General features: G+C 53.7%; 1 protein-coding gene across 1 annotated transcript in view; it reads left to right on the plus strand.

The window, feature by feature from the left end:
• The first annotated feature begins 1,341 nt into the window (after positions 1 to 1,341).
• Positions 1,342 to 19,981, plus strand: part of SHISA6 (shisa family member 6) — a 227,078-nt gene continuing 208,438 nt past the window's right edge. Inside the window, exons 1-2 of the mRNA XM_072940757.1 lie at positions 1,342 to 1,490; positions 1,811 to 2,831. Coding sequence (XP_072796858.1) covers positions 2,191 to 2,831 — 641 coding nt within the window. The 5' untranslated portion in view covers positions 1,342 to 1,490; positions 1,811 to 2,190. The remainder of the gene's footprint in view (positions 1,491 to 1,810; positions 2,832 to 19,981) is intronic.

The following is a 19,981-nucleotide window of genomic DNA, read 5'->3' on the forward strand; positions in this document are numbered from 1 at the left end:
TTTATCTTAGCACTTAGCACCGTGCCTGGTGGAGAGTAGGCACTGACTGACTAACTAAATGTTTGTCGAACAGAATCATTAAGAAGAGGGTGGCAACTGAGTAGAGAGAGTTTGGGGAGTGGGAGGAAGTGCAGAGGATGAGGGAGGGACGGAGAGGGAGAGATGGAGAGACAGTAGCCAGTGGGGAGCTGCCAGGGAAGTTTGTGACGCTCCCATCCCAGGATAGAGATCTCCCTCTTGTGCCTTAAGAATCTGGGTTTCAGCTCCAAATTATCCATTCCGGAATTCTAAGAAGAGGCGCTCTGACTCTCCTGCGTAGGGGATCCCTGATTTGGGTCACAGGTGGGACTGAATGGACAGCCTGCCCACACACTGACAACCCATCCCCTGCCTTCAACCTAAGCAAGGTTGCTCACAAGGCCAGGATGGGAGGCAGAATTTTGGACTTTGCTTTTTTTCTCATTTTTCCGTCTCACTCCCTCTACCCCTCCCTTCCCCCCCAACACACACACACACACACACACACACACACACACACACACACACGTCAAAAGTGATGATTATAATTCCCCCTCGGGGGGCCTCATGGCTGTGAAAGTTAGACCCAGGCCTCCTTTCCTCAGACCCAACTGGCAACCACGCAGGCGACCCCCTTCCCTGCACGCACCTACCCGCCCCACACCTCATCAGCTACTGCGGAGGGATTTCGAAGCTGAATCTCGAAGGCTCAGCTTCTTTCACTCAGTCTCCAACGCTCTAGGAAAAGGACGGAGGAAACGAGGCGCTCTCCAGCGCTGGGACTGTCTTGTGCCTGTGTGCGCGTGGGAGGCCGGGTGGGGAGCAAAGTGTCCAAGGGGAGGAGAGCGTAGGCCCCACTCGCCCGTAGCCCAGTCACCTCAGAGGGGCCACTTGACCCCTGGTCTCAGTTTAGGAACCTGTAGCAATGGGCCCGACCGCTCTCCGCCGCTGCAAGCATCGCCACTAGGGAGAGGCAAAGGCGCGCGGATACCCCAACTCCCGCTCCAGCCGCGCACCGCTCGGGATCGGGGTGGGGTGGCACCGGCCACGGCAGGGGGGGCATCTGGCCCTGCTGCGGGCCAGCTCCAGAGGGGACACTGCCGCCCTGCTCCCGGGCCCCCCTCTTTGCCGCTTTGATGAGCCCGTGTCCTGGGCTTTGGTGACGCGGAGCTTCGCGCGCTGCGAGGGGGGAGCGGCGAAGAGGAGCCCCACCTCCCCCGGGCGCCCCGGCGTGTAGACGTGGGCGGCGGGGCGCGGCTGCCCCCCTGCGCTCCCCCCTCCCCCGCCGTCCCTGCCGTCCCCTCCCCTCGCGGCGCTCCCGCGTGTGCGGGTGTGAGTGCGTGTGTCTCCCTCGCTCCCTCTCTCACACGCTCCGGCACTAGTGAGGCGGCGAGCCGCCGGCTCCCGGCTCGCTCGCTCGCTCGCTCGCTCCGGCCGCCGCGCCGCCGCCTCTGCAGTCGCAGCCGGGCATGGTGAGTGAGTGAGGTCGGGCGCCGCGCGCTCCCCCGGCTCGCCGCCGGACCCCGGCCGCGGCCCGCTCCGTCCCGGGGAGCCGGCGGCGGCGGCGGCGGCGGCGGCGGCGGGAGCGCGCTGCGGGGCCGGCGGCCCGTGCGCCCGGGTTGGGGGGGGGGGCGGGCCCCGTCTCGGGAGCCGGCTCCGCGCCCCTCCCGGCCCCGAGCCTCGCTCCTCGAGGGCTGCGCATTCCCTCCCCGCCCGCCGCTCGCCTCCCGCCTCCCGCTCCGGGAGCGCCCGTCGCCCCACCCCGTGACCGGCTCCCCGTCTCGTCCCGCAGGACCCGCCCGGACGGGACCACGCCGCCGCCGCCGCCGCCGTCGCCCGGAGCCGCGCTTCGGGTCCCGCCTGAGCCGAGCCGCGCGCGGGGCCGCCGCCGCCGCCGGCGGGGGATGGGGCTGCCCGGGAGGCGCGCCGAGCCCGCAGGGGGAGCGCGGAGCCGGCGCGCAGCCTGAGCCCGAGCCGCCCGCGCCGGGCAGGTCCGTGCGCACCGCGCACCGCGCGCCGCCGCCGCCGCCCGCGCCCCGATGGCGCCATCGCCCCAGCGCCGCTGACCGCCCCGCGCTGCCAGCCCGGCCCGCGCGGCCCCCTCGGAGCCCGGCCGGCCGGAGGAGCGGCCTGCCGCCGAAGCCTCCCCGCGCCCTCCCGCCCGGCCCCGCCATGGCGCTGCGGCGCCTCCTCCTGCTGCTGCTGCTGCTACTCTCGCTCGAGTCCCTGGACCTGCTGCCCGGCGCCCAGGGCGCCCGCGGCCGCGCCGCCAACCGGACCCTGAGCGCCGGCGCCGCGGCCGTCGGGGGCCGGCGGCCCGGGGGCGCCCTGGCCCGGGGCGGCCGCGAGCTGAACGGCACCGTCCGGGCGCCCGGCGTCCCGGAGGCGGGGAGCCGGCGAGGGCAGCCCGCGGCGGCGGTGGCGGCGGCCAGCACGGCCGTCACCTACGAGACGTGCTGGGGCTACTACGACGTGAGCGGCCAGTACGACAAGGAGTTCGAGTGTAACAACAGCGAGAGCGGCTACCTGTACTGCTGCGGCACCTGCTACTATCGCTTCTGCTGCAAGAAGCGCCACGAGAAGCTGGACCAGCGCCAGTGCACCAACTACCAGAGCCCGGTGTGGGTCCAGACGCCCAGCACCAAGGTGGTGTCGCCGGGGCCCGAGAACAAGTACGACCCGGAGAAGGACAAGACCAACTTCACCGTCTACATCACCTGCGGGGTGATCGCCTTCGTCATCGTGGCCGGCGTCTTCGCTAAGGTCTCCTACGACAAGGCCCACCGCCCTCCGCGGGAGATGAACATCCACAGGTGAGAGCGGCCGCCCGGGGCCCGCCCCCGGCCTCCTGGCGGCCTCGGCCCTCTTCACGTGCTTCCCGGTCCTCTCCGCTCTGGGCATCACCCCCTCTCTCTTGGCTCTCGTAATTCACTCCCCCCACCCCCTTCTTTGACAGGCAATACACCACCAGCGCCTTCTGCACCCTCTTCTCCATTTTCCCGGGAAGGCACGCTTTGGTGGGTAGGGCGATTTACAAGGCAAAGTAAGGAGTGGTGGAGTCCATGAGTTTTGAGTATAAGAATTTTATGAATTCTGTAATCCTGGGTGGGGGTCCGGGGTGTAGTTTTCATGGCATGTGGGCACTTTGGTGTCAGCTCTTATTTATGTGGTTTTTCCGAGTCAAACCAGAGTGTCAGGTTCAACATAGGAAAGTGAACAATGTGGGAACCTTACTGGAAAGAGCGTTAACCGGATGTTCCCTTGTGTTGGAGAAGGGGGTGATAAGGAAAGGATGTCTCCCGGGGTACGAAGGAATGAAGATTTATCCATTGCATCTTGACCAAGGGCAGATGGTGTCTCTTTGTTGCATCCTGCCGAGTGGGACGCTTATCGTCCCTGCTGAGGCTGGAGGACTTGTTCTTTTAAACCCCGCAGGCAGAACTTTGAGTTAACACTTCTTGCTGTGTTAAACCCGGTGGGCATCTTTCACGGCTTACACTAGGGAGGCAGGGAGTGCTGCCTCCTACCAAAACTTACGCCCAGGGCTCAAAATATGGTAGCCCGTGTTTCCACCCTGACTGCCTCCCACCCTGACTGCCTCTAGCTCCTGGTGTGCCCCTTAGGGAGTCAAAGCCGGGGGAACAGGAAGCCAGCCTTTCTTTACAACTCTGGGAACGGTGCACCCAAGGGATGCAAACTCAGCTCTGTTCCCAGTCCCCTCTTGCTGATGAATGCCTGGATGTGGTTCAGCCAAGTCTTTCAAGGAACAAACCTTGCCCTAGGACATGCCTCCATTTCTAGCTCATGATGTGTGTGCTGCCCTATTACCCGGGACCACCCCTCAGACACAGCTGTTCAGAATTTGCCCAGCAGGCCCCCACCCCGAGCCTTACAGCTTTAGCTCATCTCTGCACTCTGCTTGGTACCCTTTTGGCCTGAAAACCTTCTTCCCTCGCTGCTGTGGATGTTAATCACCTGTACCTTGATGAAGAGACAGAAAGGCAGATAGAAATTTCTGGGCATGATTTTTTTTCCTCCCTGGATACTTGTGGGTGTTGAGAAAACATAATAAGTCTGGTGGATTTTGAGTCAAGTCCACAGGGTGTGGCTACTTGAATATTGACCAACTCCGGTGCTGGAATTGGGTGCTTCCCCAAAGAGATGGCTTTATAATCCTCACTTACTAACCCCAGAGTGCCATTGCCTCCGCTCCAGCCCCATCTTATCTCTCAGGGAGTAGGTCTGGGGCCGGTTGGTGCCGGGAGCTGATGGAGGAATCGGGGTGGTGATCTGTGATCAGGCCTGGCTCTTAAAAGCAAAGGGTAGGTGGGAGGGAGAGCAAACTAAGGACAGGACACTCCTTCCTTTGGGTCCTGGCGGGGTACCCTCTCTTGCCTCACCTTGGAGAGCAGAGGAGGAATTGCCTATGGGCAGGCACCTTCCTGAAGCAGATATGCTGGGTGCTTACCCTCTGCCCCTGCCTCCAGGTCCCCAGGGTTGTCCACCTTCACCTTCTGCCATTCTGGCCTCTCCTCACCGCGTTCATTCTGGCCATGACCTCCTGCTGGTTGATTCCCAGGAACCTTTCTTTGGGTTTCTCTCTTCTTCTAGCCCTTTTCTGCACTCTCAGTGAGACCTGCCCGCCTGCCCTGCCCTCCACTTCCTACTGAGTTTATTCATCATCCCCTGGGAGGATGTTGATGGTCTCCGGATGCTGGCGCTGGCCTGTATTCTATGCACTGTGACCTTGGAGATGTCACTGACCCTCCCGGCCAACCCCAAACTAGGGTGACGAGTGTGTGTAAGGGCGTGCGGCTCAGTGGTGATGCCACGGGGGTGCTTTCTCTCTGAGGCTGGAACAGAGAGATAACCACAGGAAGGGCAATGAGTTTCAGCCCTCAGACCATTATGTAAATATGGGATGTTTCTCCCTCAAATTCACCTCCTGATTTTATTCAGTTCACAGCACCTCTCCCAGCAGCTGCAGTCTCGCCTGATCAGTGCTTTGGAAACCATCATATTGATGCTTGTTAGGTAGGGGACAAAGCCTCTGTGTTTGGGGAGTGGGGGAGGGGACAGAGCATGAGACATCGATCTAGGACACTCCCCGAGTGACCTTGGGCAGGTCAGGGAAACTTCCTTTCCGATTCTGGGTGACTCAGGCACAGCGGTATCCCACCTCGACCTCTCCCTTCCGAGGCATGTTGGGGTGAATATGTGTGCATTGCAGGAGCTGCCCCAACACCCCCCCACCAGGTATCTGTGGTGCCACCCCTCTCTCACTTTGCCCACGCCTCAGAGGTCGCTGCTTGCTGTTCCAGGGAGTTTTTGGTACAAATTGTCCTGTTGGAGAACTGGGGTAGGGAAAAAGAGAGAGTGATGGAGGAGGAGATAAACAGTCACACCTTAACGCGTTCTCCCCAGGGGAAGTGGAGGAGGAGGAAGGTACACTCTTCAGAGGTCAACGGACGTGCACTCGGTTACATATTCTGAGACAGTTCAGCAAAGGCAAAGAGCTCATTCCAGCGTGTGATCCTCTGTGAGGACGGTAGCTGGGCCAACGGGCTGAGCGGGAGGGAGGACTCACGGAGAGGGAGAGCTGGGAAGGCTTAGAAGGGTGAGAGGAAGGATGCTGCCCCAGAACGAGCTGCCTGCCTTCTCCGGCATCCATCTGAGCCTGGCCAGCCCTCCACCTGCCCTGTACTCACCCCTTGGGGCAGGGCTTCCTCTAACCTCTCCAGCCCGTGCAGCAAAGAACAGATTTGTTAGTCTTTTCCTGAACTGAGGAGACCTTGCCACCCGTTACTGTGTGAGGAGTCAGTGTCTGTGGGGGGAACTCTCAGCCCTCTAGGACTCTCACATCAGAGCCCAGGAGCCCAGATGCTCAGCTGGACCCCGGGGAGGGGAAGGAGGGGGCCAGAGGGACCAAAGGCAGAGCCAGGCTCTGGATCTGGAGAGCCCTGGACATCGGGTGCCCACCTTTCCAACTGGAACCCCATTTCCTACCAGGATCTCTACCTCCCATGGCCCTTCTTTTCATTTGCCCCAGGGGAGGCTGGACCACAGGCGTCCACCGATTTCAGTGTTCCCTGACCAGCTTCTGCAGTGCTTCCCCGGGGCTGTTTGTTCAGGGAGGGGCTGCCCGGTCCTCCAAAGGCCGGGGCTCTGCTCAGGACATGGCCTCTGAGACGGGCTTCCTGTCAACACTCAGTTCCATCCCAGCCATCTCACATTGAGACCTGTTCCTCCCTCCTCACCCTGTGTTGATTCATTAGCGTCTTGGAGATGAGAATCATTCCGAGGGAGGAACCGTGTGGCTTTTTTTTAAAACGGCTAATTAACAGATGGGCCAGGAAGCTGTTAGGATGCTGTAGATGCAGTTGATGAGGCCAGAGGTGCCCGGGGTCCTCCCACTGCTTGCACAGGGATGGAGGGATGGAGGAATTCAGGGCTGGGATAGGGGTAGACAGAGGCCTGTGGGAAGAAAAATTCAAGCTGACGTTATTAGGGAAAAAGCAGAGCATTAAGAAGGCGCCCCTGATAGCCATCAAAAGGGGCCTTCATCTTTGGGTTCCTCTGCTTATTTCTAGAAACATCAAGGGAGCACTTTGTTCTACCTTTCCTCCCTCCAGAAATTAAATACGGACCCAGAGAGCTCTGTTTTGTTCTCATAGATCTCACAACCACGGTAGCAGGACCACTTTGCCGGCTGATTTAGTGAGTTCTCCTCCTAGGTTCCTGGGCAGTGAATTGTCAGACCACACCAAACACTCCATTTTTGAAGCACCGTGGGCTCCATGTAATGAGTTGATCTAAACAGAGAGCCAGCTTGTTTTTTTTTACTTCAAACATAGCAATTGGAAAGAAAGAAAGAAAAAAAAGCATCATGCCTTGGACTGAAGGTCTTAACCTTGCATGTTTTCCATTTTCTTTGAGTGAGAAAAAAAATGCATGGAGGGAAAGCAATGAAATTGTGGAAGAATTTAAGAAGGCTTGTGGAGGAAGGAGCTGGGGAGGACACCAGGAAGACAGAAAGAAGCCAGAATAGTAAAAGGAACAAAGTGAACAGCATTGCCCAGATCCTTTAGCTACAGCCATAAACATTCATTCAGCAGATGAACCCTGCCTGCCTGCTGTGGTCACGGAACCTTTCAAACTGTAAAACAGCCTATCAAGTGTATGTTACCTTTGACCTGAGGCTAAGCAGAGTTCACTCTTTTTTTTTTTTTAAATTATTGAAGTCTAGTTGCTTTACAATACTGTGTTCGTTTCTGGTGTACAGCAGAGTGATTCAGTCATATATATATATATATATACACACACACACACATACTCTTTTTCATTATGGGTTATTGATTTAGCAGGTCAGCCCTTCCAGTCCCTGTACTTGGACCATTCTCCTCAGAATATTGTTTGCTGTCTTCCTGGCCTCTTGCACCCGACCCCAGCCCTAGAAGGCATGCACATCTGTCCCCTTTTCCTGCCTCCAGCCCTACCCCAGGCTCAGAGCACAATCCTTTGGAGGAATCTGCTGCTGAGATGCTAAGAGTTTAGCCCCAGTTCTAGGCTGACAAGACACAGGAGGAGAAGGTCCGGTGCATCGTTTTCAGCCTGTTTTAATGAGAGATCGGAGTGACTGTGCAGTCGATTCAGATCGGCTGTGCAGGAAGCAGTGGTTAAGACAGCTGAAAAAGTGAGCCGACCGAAGGAGGTTGATTGGCTAGCCCCAGATAGTCATGCCCTGGGACTGGAAGGGAAGGGAAAACAGGGAAAGAGGCTTCATCCTCCCAGTTCCAGTGCCTGATTCTCCAGGGCCTGGCAGGGTCACTGTGAGATCTTAACGTCCCGACTCCTCTGCAGTCAGTGAGAATCCCCCTACTTGTTGGAACGAGCACCCCAGCTCCCGGCCGGCCGCTGGGGGCCCCCTTCTGCCGTCTCTGCCCCCTCCCTGCCATTCCAAGTCCTGTACAATCTGTTTTTGAAATTAGGGTGAATTCAAGTGCATTTTGTCTTCCGATGCTGGTTATATTCCCTTGACAATCTGTACCCCGTGGAGCCACGAAGTTGTGGCTCGAATATGCTAGTGTCTAGAATGCCTCGGACTGGTGATCGGGGAGTGGGCTCTGACTGATTGTATTACAACCTAGGTTAAATTCATTTTTAAAGAACCCTCTGCTGTGATTTTTCTCCCCGCTCTTTGCTCTATCTTAGGAAACTCCTACCCATTATTTTCCCTGAGTCCCATTTATGACCCCGCATTTCCAGTATCTTTTTTCTCAGACGTTGCCAACCAGGAAGAGGGCTTGGTGGGGGGTTTACCAGCGACCCCTCAGAGGGTCTCAGTCCCTTTGCAGGCCTTGAGCAGGCTTATTTCATCCCATTCAGGACAGATTGCTAACCTTGCGTATTGACTTATTTATTAGTTTTGCTTTTTTATTGAAGTGTAATTGATATACAATGTTGGTTTCAGGTGTACAGCAAAGTGATTCAGTTGTCTATATACATACATATATATAATTAAATATATTATATATATATATGTTTTTCAGATACTCTTCCATTATCTTTTTTTTTTAATTTCTAGAAGTAAAACCAAAATGTTCTGAACAGACAGGAGAGGACTTTCTATTATCTATCTGTGGTCCATTAGAGAACCATAGAATTTGTATTGCAGGCAAGTCATTTAACTGAACTCCCAGGGAGGCCGGAGGACACTGCCAGGGTCCCCAGCAAGGAGGTGAGTGGTCCTGGACTAGAAGCCAGAGTCCTGAGCCAGCACTCTCTTCACAGTACCACACAGCCTCGTCCTCTTGGCCGGTGGAAATCCATTCTGCTTTGCTTTACCTACATGTTTCCCAGTCATTGCCAAATGACTTTCAGATGTTTAGAGACATGAGTGACAGTCTTCTCCCTTCCCCTGCTCCCCTGCATTTTTCCAGCCCTTTCTCACTCAGCTTTTCCATCCACTAAGATGATTTCCGTTGACCCTCCCCCAGTCCTTTGCAGTTTCTCCGCATTTCCTTGGAAATTCCTGATCTGAGGTTATTATTATCATTATCCTTTCATAAGAGCTGAGGAACACAGACTGTTTGAAGAAGGAAAATATGACACAAGCCAAAGAGTTGTGAACCAGGGCAATGGGTCACTGGACAAAACTGTAGGCAGAGATCTGTAATGAAATATATGGACTGTGTTGTGCTGTACACCAGAAATTGACACACAGCATTGTAAACAGACTGTGCTTCCAGAAAAACCCAATATGGACAGTGAATGCTCCGTCTCTTCCCCCAGAGATGGGTGGGGTTGCTGAAATCAACCAGGTCGATGGGTTTCAGCTTTTCCAGATACTGGAGCCCTCCAGCATCCTGTGGCTCCGAGTGTAGGTGATTCCAGGTTTGTCCTGCAGGCTGGCCCCTGCGTATGACGGCGCTGTGACCCACAGAAGCGTGTTTACTGGTGTCCGTGCTGCCCTTTCCCTGCTCTGGGCTGAGGTACCACAGGGTCAAGGTGGACGCCAGATGAGGAGTCAAGAGAAGCTTTATGGAGGATGGCTAATGAATCTGGAAGGTTGGGTCCCATCATTACGTGAAGTTAACCTCTGTGGCATGCTGTCTGGGGCTTTTGCCTGCACGGTGCCCAGTTCCTCCTTTGAAAGAACCAGGATGTATGTGTCCTAATGTGTCGTCCTTCTGAGCAGTCACCTCGGATTCTTCCCCGGAAAGTGTTGCCGCTGTTTAGTGCTTTTGTTATACCCCAGGGTAGATGTGATTCTTGTAAGCAGCTCTGCCGTGGGGCTGAGGCCAATGAATGAAATAGGTGCTTGGCTGGTTATTCATCAAAAAGGAGGTGCTTCCAGGAAGGGGACCTCCATCCCAGGAGCGGCAGCAGCTGCCTCCAAAGGCAGTGCACAGAAGCGGCGTCCCACTTCTGGATGAGGGTCCTGCAGCTCAGAGTCCTGCACTCCATGATGACCACTAGGAAGGGGTCCCTGCCACGTGGAGGGATAATTACTGGCCTTAGGAAAATCAGCTTCATGCTCTAGCAGTGTGTCCGGCAGCAGTGGAGGAGCCGGGAGAGGAGGGTAAAGAAGGGGTTCAATATGCAGAAAATGGCCCACATAATGGCCCAGAAAGTGTTAAAAAAAAAAAAAAGAATGTCCTACGTTTCTGAATGAGCTAGTAGACAGACAGCTCAACTGAGGTTCCGCATCTGATTCTGAGGGTAAAGGGACCTGATGTGTTTGGGATGCATAAGGCCGGGTGCCCTCCCTCCTCTCCAGCTGAATGCCATGGCCTCTGAGAATTGCCGGTAGACTCCTCACTCGCATTGGCTGTGCCTCCCCAGACTCCCCCCAAAAGTGCATTCATTCAACGGGTTGATCACAGAAATGGAGCGAGGGTGGGGCAGGCTGAGTTTAAGGGCAGGTGACAAGGGGCCACCAGGTGCAACAGTTGTGGCTAGTTCTTGCTCCTCTTTGGTGCTGGGGAACGGCGGGCTGTGCAGCTGTGGGTGGTGAGGGGCTGGGCACTGCTCCCCCTGCTTGGGCCGGGGCAGAGCATCTGGCCCTGCTGGCCCCCTGAAGGTCACTCTTGAACACTCTGTGAGGAGTCAGACCTGCTCTCGAGGTGAGCAGCCCCCTCCCTCTGCGCAGATGTCAGGAAGGGGGAACCCTGTCTCCCAGGAGTTTGCACAGCCCCATCACCCGTCACTCTGGGAAGCCAGTGTTGAGGAGAACCTCCGATCTCAGTCAGGTGTGGACTCAAGGTCACATGGGTGAAGCAGGGAGGGTGATAGGGAAACACTTGAAAGAGCCCCTTCTCTGGGGCCTGTGCTGCACCCAGCATCTCACTGCATCCTTCCGCCACCCCGAGTCTTCTGCCCGCTTAGAAGATGACAAAATCCACTGAAAGAGGCTTAGTAGCTTGCTCAGGGTGACACAGCTAGTCCATTGCTGGTCTCCATCTCCTTTGGGGGCCAAAAAGGCAGCTGGTTCTCACTTCCCCAAATGTAAACAGGTCAGTGGTACTGGATCACTGGAGGAAGCAAAGACCCACCTGCCTGTGCCCCGGGAAGTGCTGTCACTATAAGGGACAGGAGGGTGAGTGACCTTCGGACCAGCGTACCTTGGAGCCTGGCTGGAGGCCTCGGTTGTACTGCATACGGGGCACGAAGGCACCCAGGGCAGCGGAAGGGCTCCTCTTCAAGGATGGAGTATATTGGCGGAGGATAGTGAAGGCTATACAAGGAAAGTGTGAAAGATAAAGACAAACAAACAAGAGCACCCTGATTTTAATTGAAAAAACCACCTCCCCCAGCAAACAGTGCTGAAAGGCCCTCAGGGCAATTCTGCACTGAGTCCTAGCTCCTGAGAGTCACCAGACGCTAGAGAAAAGAAGCAACTTGGGGACGAGGGGATGGATGTCGGGCCCTTCTCAGTTTGAATTACTGGCACAGCTCTGTGTATCACAGCTCCAGTCCCTGCCCCATTTATAACGTCCGCACGGTGCGCACTGGACCCAGGGTTTTGGCCACTTCGCCTCTGCTTCCCTGCTCAGCTTCTGTTCTTTGTGTCTTGATTCTCTGAGCCCTGCCTCCTCATTCCTCGCTCTTTCCCCGCGTTCCTCTGCTTCTTGTGCCTTCAAGCTCCCCATCCTGAAAAGCACACAAAAGGGAAGGAGCCCTGGGACATGCTCTTAAGTTCTAGCCTTTGCAGCCGGTGGTGGTGATGCTCATGGCCACGGTGGGGCTCACACTCCCTGGTCTGCAGCTCCAGTGCAGAGGTTCCTAAGCTCCTGAGGGACGTGGAGGTCCTGAGCACTGTTTCCAGCCCCCATCCTAGTCAGGGGGGCAGAAAAGCCCTCGATCCTCCCTGCCCAGAGCCAGTGTCCCCATCCCGAGACCCCTGGAGACTGAGTTGCAGCCAGGCTCTGGGTGGCTACAGGCTTGGCCCTGTTCCCCAGCGTCCGGGAGAGGAGCCGCTGCTTTCCGCCGGCTTCACAAACGCTGTCGTTATTCCTCGCTTTTTTGGCACTTGGTCTCGTGTACTGTTCCCATTAGCTCCGGCATTAAAGTCTCATTACTTGGGACATCTGTCCTCTGGACACAGTTGTGGTTCCCTTAGCCAAATGTCCTCTTCTGGGAAGGATGCTTCCCACCCAGACAGTCAACTCTCCTCTCCTCCTTCCGTCCTGCTGCTCCAGCGAGGAGGGGTTTGAGCACTGAGAGGGTGTGCTGGTGCGGGGTGGAGCAGGAGTGTGTCCAGAGCCCATCCGTCCCCTCCCTTCTGAGGTCCAGGGAGTACAGACCCCCACCGCCACTCCCAAGGCTCGGGCAGAAAGGAGGCCGAACCCCATCATAACAAAGAAGCTGTTGCCAGGGGAGCTTCTCTCCCCCCCCAATCCTAGGATCAGCCTCAGATCCCATCCGTAGGGAACTCTGGCCTTGGTGACCCCCATGTCTGGGCAGCTGTGTCTGAGGGCGGGCTCATGTTAACCCACCTCCCGAAGTGAGAGGGCAGGAGGCCCAGTCTGAGAACTGAGATTGCTCCAGAACTTTCAGAAGAATCTGGATTCCAGCCTCCCTTTTGGACTTCTTACAACATCCTGAGAAATTTGCCTGAAGTTTCCCAGGGGTGCTATCCCATAGGCTCAGAAGGGTCTTCCCGCTCTGGGACATCACAGAAAACACAGCTCTTCTGTTTTTCTGTAGTCGGAGCGACCGCAGCCAGCTTCTTACCCACCTCTGTGCCAGCGCCTCCTCCCCACCCCGAGCATGCGCGAAGAGAACCCAGCTTCTCACGAAAGAACTGTCGCCTCTCTGTCTCTCTTTTAAGTCACATCATTAAAATGTTTCTTCTTGTTCCATTCGGTGTCTTTGTCCACGGGTGCTTCTTTCTCCATCTTTCTTTTGATTCCTCGTCGCGTCTGTTGAGTTATTTTCCCTTCCTTCAACTCCCTCTAGCTCTCCTTCTTGAATTTGTCCCGCTGTAACTTCATTAAGTCGCATTGATTCTGGTTCTGCTAATTCAAAATTTATCCAAATCGGACCTCAGCGAAGTTGCCTTCCTTTTCTCTGCCTGATAAAAAGCTGTGATGAACAGATTAATAGCTCAGACAAGACTGCAGGGACGGTGTGGGGCGCATACACCGTGGGGAAAGGCAGACTGTTTTCAAGCAGGCTCTGCCGTGGACAATTGGCATGCTAATGACAAATCACTCTTATCTATTCAATAAAGTAGCTTCCCAAAGATCAGGGTTTTTTTTTTAGCCTAGTTTGTAATCCTGCAATGGCCCAGGAAGCAGTAAAAATGCGTTTCCTTTAAAATGTTTTATAATTTCCACGTCTGCTTTATTAATTGGGATTAGCCGGCCCCATTTCTGCCAAATTGGTGATGCTTGACTGTAGGCTGCTTCGAAATTCCCTTTTTAATTCCCTCTGGGGCTCCCGCTCATTTCCCCTCTTCTTTGTTTCTTTTCTTTTGTATTTCCCCGAGTTTTTAGAATCCAGAAACTCTCTCACTTGCAGCCTTGAGAATTCTATGATGGACGATGCCAGTGCCCAGGGCTCGCCTCTTTCCCTCTTACCACGGGATGACCGGCTGGGCACACGAGCTTGGGAACCTGGGGCAGAGTTAGCATGGCTGGCCCTGCCTCTGGGAGAGAAGAGGACACAGATCTCTTGCTTTGCTCCCTCTGTTCTTTCTCTGTTGCCTATTCCCTGCATCACGGTCCCCAACACCACTGTTTGGATGGGCAAGACGGCATCGCACACAGTGAGGGATAAGACGGAGGCACTTAGGCACACCACCACAGACAGGGACAGTGACCTCCCTCTCTTTACCTGCTTCTGTGGCTCTCCAGGGACCCCTAGAGAAGCCCCCTTTCTCTCACTCTTGGAGGCTGTCATCCGTCGTCCCCTGCCTCAGAGCATTACCTGAGATAGGAGGCGGGCTTCTCAGAACTTCTGTCCATTTCTGTGCCCATGACCTTGGGTGAGTCCTTGGCCCCTCTCTGGTCTGTTGGCCCTGCTGTGGGCTGGGGGTTACCAGGTTGTAGATGCGTGTTCTTCTCTAGCCCATTCAGATCTCAGCACACCTGGGAGGCTCTGGAAAACAGAGTTTACATCTGTCCTTTCAAGTGCAGAAGCCCTGGGGCACGCTTTCCTTACACACTCCATTCCTATAAGAGTTCTCTCTGCAAACGGCCTCACGGGAATGCTGGTCTGTGTCATCTTCAACTCAGAGACTCTCTTGGTTGAAAGGGACTCGGGGGTGTTTTAGTGCCTCTCTCTTGGGGTGCCAGACCCCCCTCCTCTCTCCCATGTGCACCTAGATCTGGGGCTCCCCCTCCCACTGAAGGTGGTCCGTTCTGTCCTTTAGTTACAATTCCAGTTATGTCTCAACATTGCCCTCCCTGGCATGAGGTCTGCCCACTGGAGCAACCCAGAGGGAGTGTGTCCTTTCTTCTGTGAGACAGAAGAACATCTCCTTGAAGGTGGCACTCAAGGCCCCCTTCAGTCTTCCTTTCTCCTGGATTAACACCCGTGGTTACAAGTTGGTTTCTCATGAGACATGGTGTCAAGTCTTCGTACCCGTGTAAAGGTTGTCCACGTGGAAACGGGGTTGTAATTCTATAGCAAAACTACAAGTGATGTTGCCAAGAGCCACAGGTAGGTTTCAGTCATTCAGACACAGTTGAAACATCTAAAGAATTTTTTGGTTTGTTTTTTGGGCCTCCAGCCCTAGGCACCAATCCATCTCCCCCACCGTGATGTCAAGAGGACATACCTGTTTGTCTGTTTTGTTCACACCTCTATTCCAGTGCCTAGAGCAGTGCCTGGCAAGAAGCAGGTGTTCAGTAAATACAGTTGAATGAATGAATGACAATTAATTAAAGTGATGGGGGTGTTTCTTTGGTGTCCCCTACTCTTTCAATAGTTGCATTGATGTGAAGGTACTTGAGCTGGGAAATGACAATAATGTTTATAATTTTTTTAAAGAAGGAGGGAAAGTACACCAGAAATTGACACTATGTTGTGAACTGACCATACTTCAATAAATATATATATATGGGGAGGGGGAGAGAGAGAAAAGAAGAAAGGAAAGAAGGAAGAAAAAAATGAAAAAGAAGAAAGAAAAGAAAGAAGAAGGGTGGTAGGAAGAATGAAGGGAAAAAAAACCAAACCTGAATCCTTTGCAGAAAATGTTGCCCGGGCCCATTTGACCCATTTGCCTTGTGATGCCCTGTAAGAATCCTGATCAGTTTTGCACATGTTGTGAGTCCCTTTGCTTTTGATCTCGAAGCTTCCTTGCGTGGTTTGTGGTGGCCTCGCAGAAAGGAGCAAACAGACACTCTCTTTGCACTTGGCTCTCAAAGTCCAGGTTGAGGGTTCAGCGTGTGAGCAGATGCAGTTATGCTCTTAGGCCTGGGTGGGAGCTACGGGATGTCGGCGGTCCCTTCTGGGGCGACCCACAGCCACGGCTGTGCCGCGTGGCTCGCTCCGCACACCAGGTGCTTTGCGTCCGGCGCTGAGCCCACCTTCCAGGACCCGCTCTTCCCTCTGTGGGCGCATCCTTCTGTTGGGGTCCTGCCGGCTGGCACTGGGAGGTTGCATTTGGATTGATTTATCAATCAAATATTTATGTAGTGATTACAAGGTGCCAGGTTCTGTTCTAAGTGCTCTACGCACATGAACTCATTTAGTCTTCATAGCAACCCAAAAAGGTAGACATCATTTTTGGCCTTATTATTTTGATCTTATTTTTCCAATAAGGACACAGAACCACAGGGCACTTGAGGAGCTAGCTAGTGATCACCAATTTCCTAAGCGACCAGAATTCCAACCCAGGTACCCCGGGTCTGGAACCTCCACGCTGAGCCAGGAGGCTCTGCCGCCTTCATCTTGCCTCCACTTAGACGTAGGTCGGTGCCCGAAGCACATCAGGAAGCGGCACCAACAGCACCAGCAGTCACAGCGGCAGCAGGCGCATCTATTCACTCATCCACCACCTGGCTGCCCTGGCGGGCCTGTTGGCAGGTCCCGGGAGCACTTCTGTTTCCCCAGTCCCGGACGGTAGCTGCCCTAGGCACCTCCGGAGCTTCGATTCGTCCTCAGACAGACAATCCAAATATTTCTGAGAAGTCTAGTCTTGGTGTGGATGCTCCCGAATTTCCCAGGCCTGGGTAGAATTTCACAGGATGCGTCTGGCAAGGAATGGCGCATGTGGAGAAGATGCTGTTAGGGATGCGCTGGGGCCCCCGGGAATGCATAGTGGCTCTGTCTAGCTCGCGGGGAGTCATCGAGGGGCTGGCGCCCGTCGGGAGTCAGGGACCAGCCCTGCCTGCCCGGGTAATGCAGCCGGCAGGCCCAGCCTTCCCTGGCCGAGTTCGGCCGTGTGTGCTGGCCATGATGAATTCTGATTGTGCCGGGGACAACTCGGACCTGCAGAACGGCTCTGTGCAGATGCACGAACATTGTTATCACAACAAAGGAGATCTCCACATCCATTCGGAGCCTCTCTGTTTGAGGAGAGTGGTCTTGTGTGCGCACAAAGCTGGCAGCTGTGTTTTTCAAGTGGACTGTGAGAGAACCGGGGAAAAGGAGAACTAAATTAAGCCATTCTCCTTGGTCTGTGTCTATTAAAAATATGTTCACTTCATTTGTTTGGAGTGCATGTCGCAGAAAAAAAAAGCGCCCCGACCGCCCAGTGGGTCGGCAGGAGGACGAGGTTAGAGAGGACGCCAGCTGTTCCCAGAGAGTCAGTGTCAACGGAGAGCTCGGTCATCCGGGACTCAAATAACCGGAACCCGGCGTTTGACAGGGGGGCTCTTCATTCAGCTGGGGTGTAGTCTAACTCCGGTTTTAGGAGAAATGCCAGAGAAGTAGCTGCCAGAATCGCCATGGTTGGTTCTGCAGTTTTTGTAGAAGTTCCCTTTCCTAGATTATCTACATTTCACTTAGTTTTTTTCTGGGAGGAGAACTGAAGATGGAATTGGTGGCCCTCTCATGGAAGAACATTGCACTCTTAAAAAAAAAAAGGTAATCATATTCAGTATACTCTACTTAATTAGGCAGGAATGCTGTTAGAGAATTCTTCAAAACCTAAAGTGTTCTCATTAGTCCTTAGGAATAAAAACATTAAGCAGAACAGCTTATTCATGGAAGAGCTCGTCTGTTTGGCCTTTTATCATACCTACTCGCCAGCATGCATTTCTCCCTGCTCCTCCCTCAAAGAGAAGGGTCCTGATTAGGGCTTTAGCTCTCCAGCTTGCCTTGTTCTTGGCACAGAAAAACTCACTGAACACCAGCTAGACTTATTTTCCCCCTCCTGCGGCATGTGTGTGGTGAAGGCTGGTTTCCACTTGTTCCACGTTAGTGAGCAGAGATGTCCACGGGGTCTTCATGGAGAGCCTCGTTATTGAGATCGAAAAGACTTATCAGCTAAGGGTTTCTAGGTTTCCCACCTAATTTGAGGGGAGCCTAAGTTTTACTCTCTGCTCAGTGAGTGAAGATGGGGACCAAACAATTCCAGGTTTTTTATCTGGCTCTGTCTGGCCACATTTGTTTTCAAACTTGGAAACTCCATGAAGTCCAGGGACTGCTGGATGGAGAGAGAGGGCAAGAGCTCGGGAGAGCAGGGCTCTGGCTCTTACTCTGGCCTTGTGCAGAGCGGGGGGCTAATGAAGTTTATTGGTGTTCTACTCAGAATTTCACTTGATGGAAGTTTGCTAAAACAGTGCGAAAGCTTTCAAAGCTGTGTTGTTGGTGACTCACTAAGGTGAATAGAGATGGGCAGTTGGGTGGCCGCTGAGTTCTGTCTGGGTAGGTTTTTCTGGTAAAGATTGAACATACTCTACAATCTTGTGTTCAGAGACCACTGCAGGAACATAGCAGGTGAAAAAATAAAAGTAATTAAGTGGATGGAGGATTGGATGGATGGATGGATGGTTGGGTGGATGGATGGGGTGTTGGATGGATAGGTGGATTGATATTTGGGTGGATGGATGGTGTATAGGATGGATGGATGGATGGATATGCAGACAAATGGGGGAATGGATAATTCAGTGATACAAAGTCAGTCTCTAGTTTAACCTACTCATGTTTGATATCTGGATTTACCACTTACTAGCTGTGTGACCTCAGGTAAGATATCCAACCTCTCAAAGTCTTAGTTTTCTCATCGGTACAGTATGGTTACTGATAGCACCTACTGTATAAGATCATTTTGAGGATTACATAAGATAATGCATGAAAGAGTTTAGCACTCTGTCTGGCCCATAGTACTTGCTCCGTAAATTACAGCCTTTGATTTCCCAAGCTGGCAAGACTATGAAGCAATGTTATAAAAGGTTTTGTTGTTACAAACAAGGTTGTGTTTATTTTTCTACTGCCTTTTTACAAAAGATTTCATGTCTTGAATGTGGTTGGCAACACATCAAACTGTTGACCGGACTTGGTCCCTACGGGTGTTGCGATAACTCAACACTCAAGGAAATTCAGACGCACTTTCATTCCTTGGGATCACTGACAACAATAACCAGAGTCTTAAGTGAGTAATAATTGGTCTGGACCAGAACCACTCACTGACTAGTTGTTTCCCCATGCCCCAGTATTAACTGACACTTGCTGAATTGGCAGACCCAGCTGGAGGGACCGGGGGGGGCTCCTTCAAGCTGACACCTCATAGGAAAATGAGATATTCTGAGAGTTGGCCCCCCTGAGCAGAAGGACAGAGGACTGAAGTCGGAAGCCCAGGGTTTAAATGTCTGTTCCATTATGTTCTAGTCCTGGGATTAGTCTGAGCCTCAGTTTCTTGTTTAAAATTGGGGTCACCATAGCTGCAAAGGTCACGGGTTGACACACTTAGGTGAGCACACTTCGAACCTGTTCAGTGCCATCCAAACGTAAGATGTTTGGTCCCAGTTAAACAGATGGTTAATACACAAACAACAAGTACTGAAGAAGCCGAAAATGTCCTGGCCTGAATGATCAGAATGACTGTTTTCCCTGCTCAGATTTGCTGCCCAATTAATTAACTCTCCCCTGCTTGCCACACATCCACGAAAGCCAAGGAATCCATGTGTGGCGAACCAAGGCAATTACCTAGATAATTCAGGCAAAAAGCATTCCTTTGTCTCATATATCCATATACCACAGAAGTGGCTCTGGGCGTGAGCAGGACAAAGAGCAAGATTGTTCAGATTCTTAAATTAGGCATCTGTTGTTGGCCTGGTTGGGGTGGGGATGAGGGTGGGGGACGGTCGCCCTCAGCTGAGTACCGGCCTCACGCCTCACTCACCCGTCTGTCTCCCCCTGATGTTCTTTCCCTTGGAAGGTCTCTCTCGGAGCCCCCCACTCCCCCATCTCTCACCTTCTGAATCACTTTCTCTGAATTTGTCTTTGCCTGGCTTCCCCATTTTCTTTCTGGCTCTGTCTGCCTGCCTGTCTCTGACCCTCTGATTCTGTCTCCCCCCACCCTCCCACCGCCCCCTCTCTCAGCATCTCTGTCTCTTCCTTTCCTCCCGCATCCCTGAATCTCTCCCTCTGCCTCTCTCTGGCTCTGAGTCTCTGACTCCGTCTCTTCCCATCTGTTTGGCTCCGTTTCTGCCCATCTCTCTCTGCCCATTTCCTTTCCCTCTCTTCCTTTCTTTTTGTTTTTTTATTTGTTATTTTAAATGGAGGTAGTGGGGCTTGAACCCAGGCCCTCGTGTCTCTCTGTGTTTGCCTTGTCTGTCCCCCTCTCTCCCCTCCTTCCAAGTCTCCGCCCCTCTCTCAGACCCTGAGAGCTGCTCTGCTCTTTCACAGAATCCCCTCCCTCTTCCTCGGTGACCAATTTTCTTTCCTGCAGTTAGAAAGTAGCTCAGGCCTTAACCCATTTCCTCTGGCGCGTCCAAATTAATTAGGTGAGGCTGGGAGCTCACGTTTCACAATTAAAATAATATTTACCCAGCACCCTGGAGAGAAG

This window comes from Vicugna pacos, chromosome 16 (genome assembly GCF_048564905.1).
Source record: "Vicugna pacos chromosome 16, VicPac4, whole genome shotgun sequence".
In the NCBI taxonomy this organism is placed as follows: Eukaryota; Metazoa; Chordata; class Mammalia; order Artiodactyla; family Camelidae; genus Vicugna; species Vicugna pacos.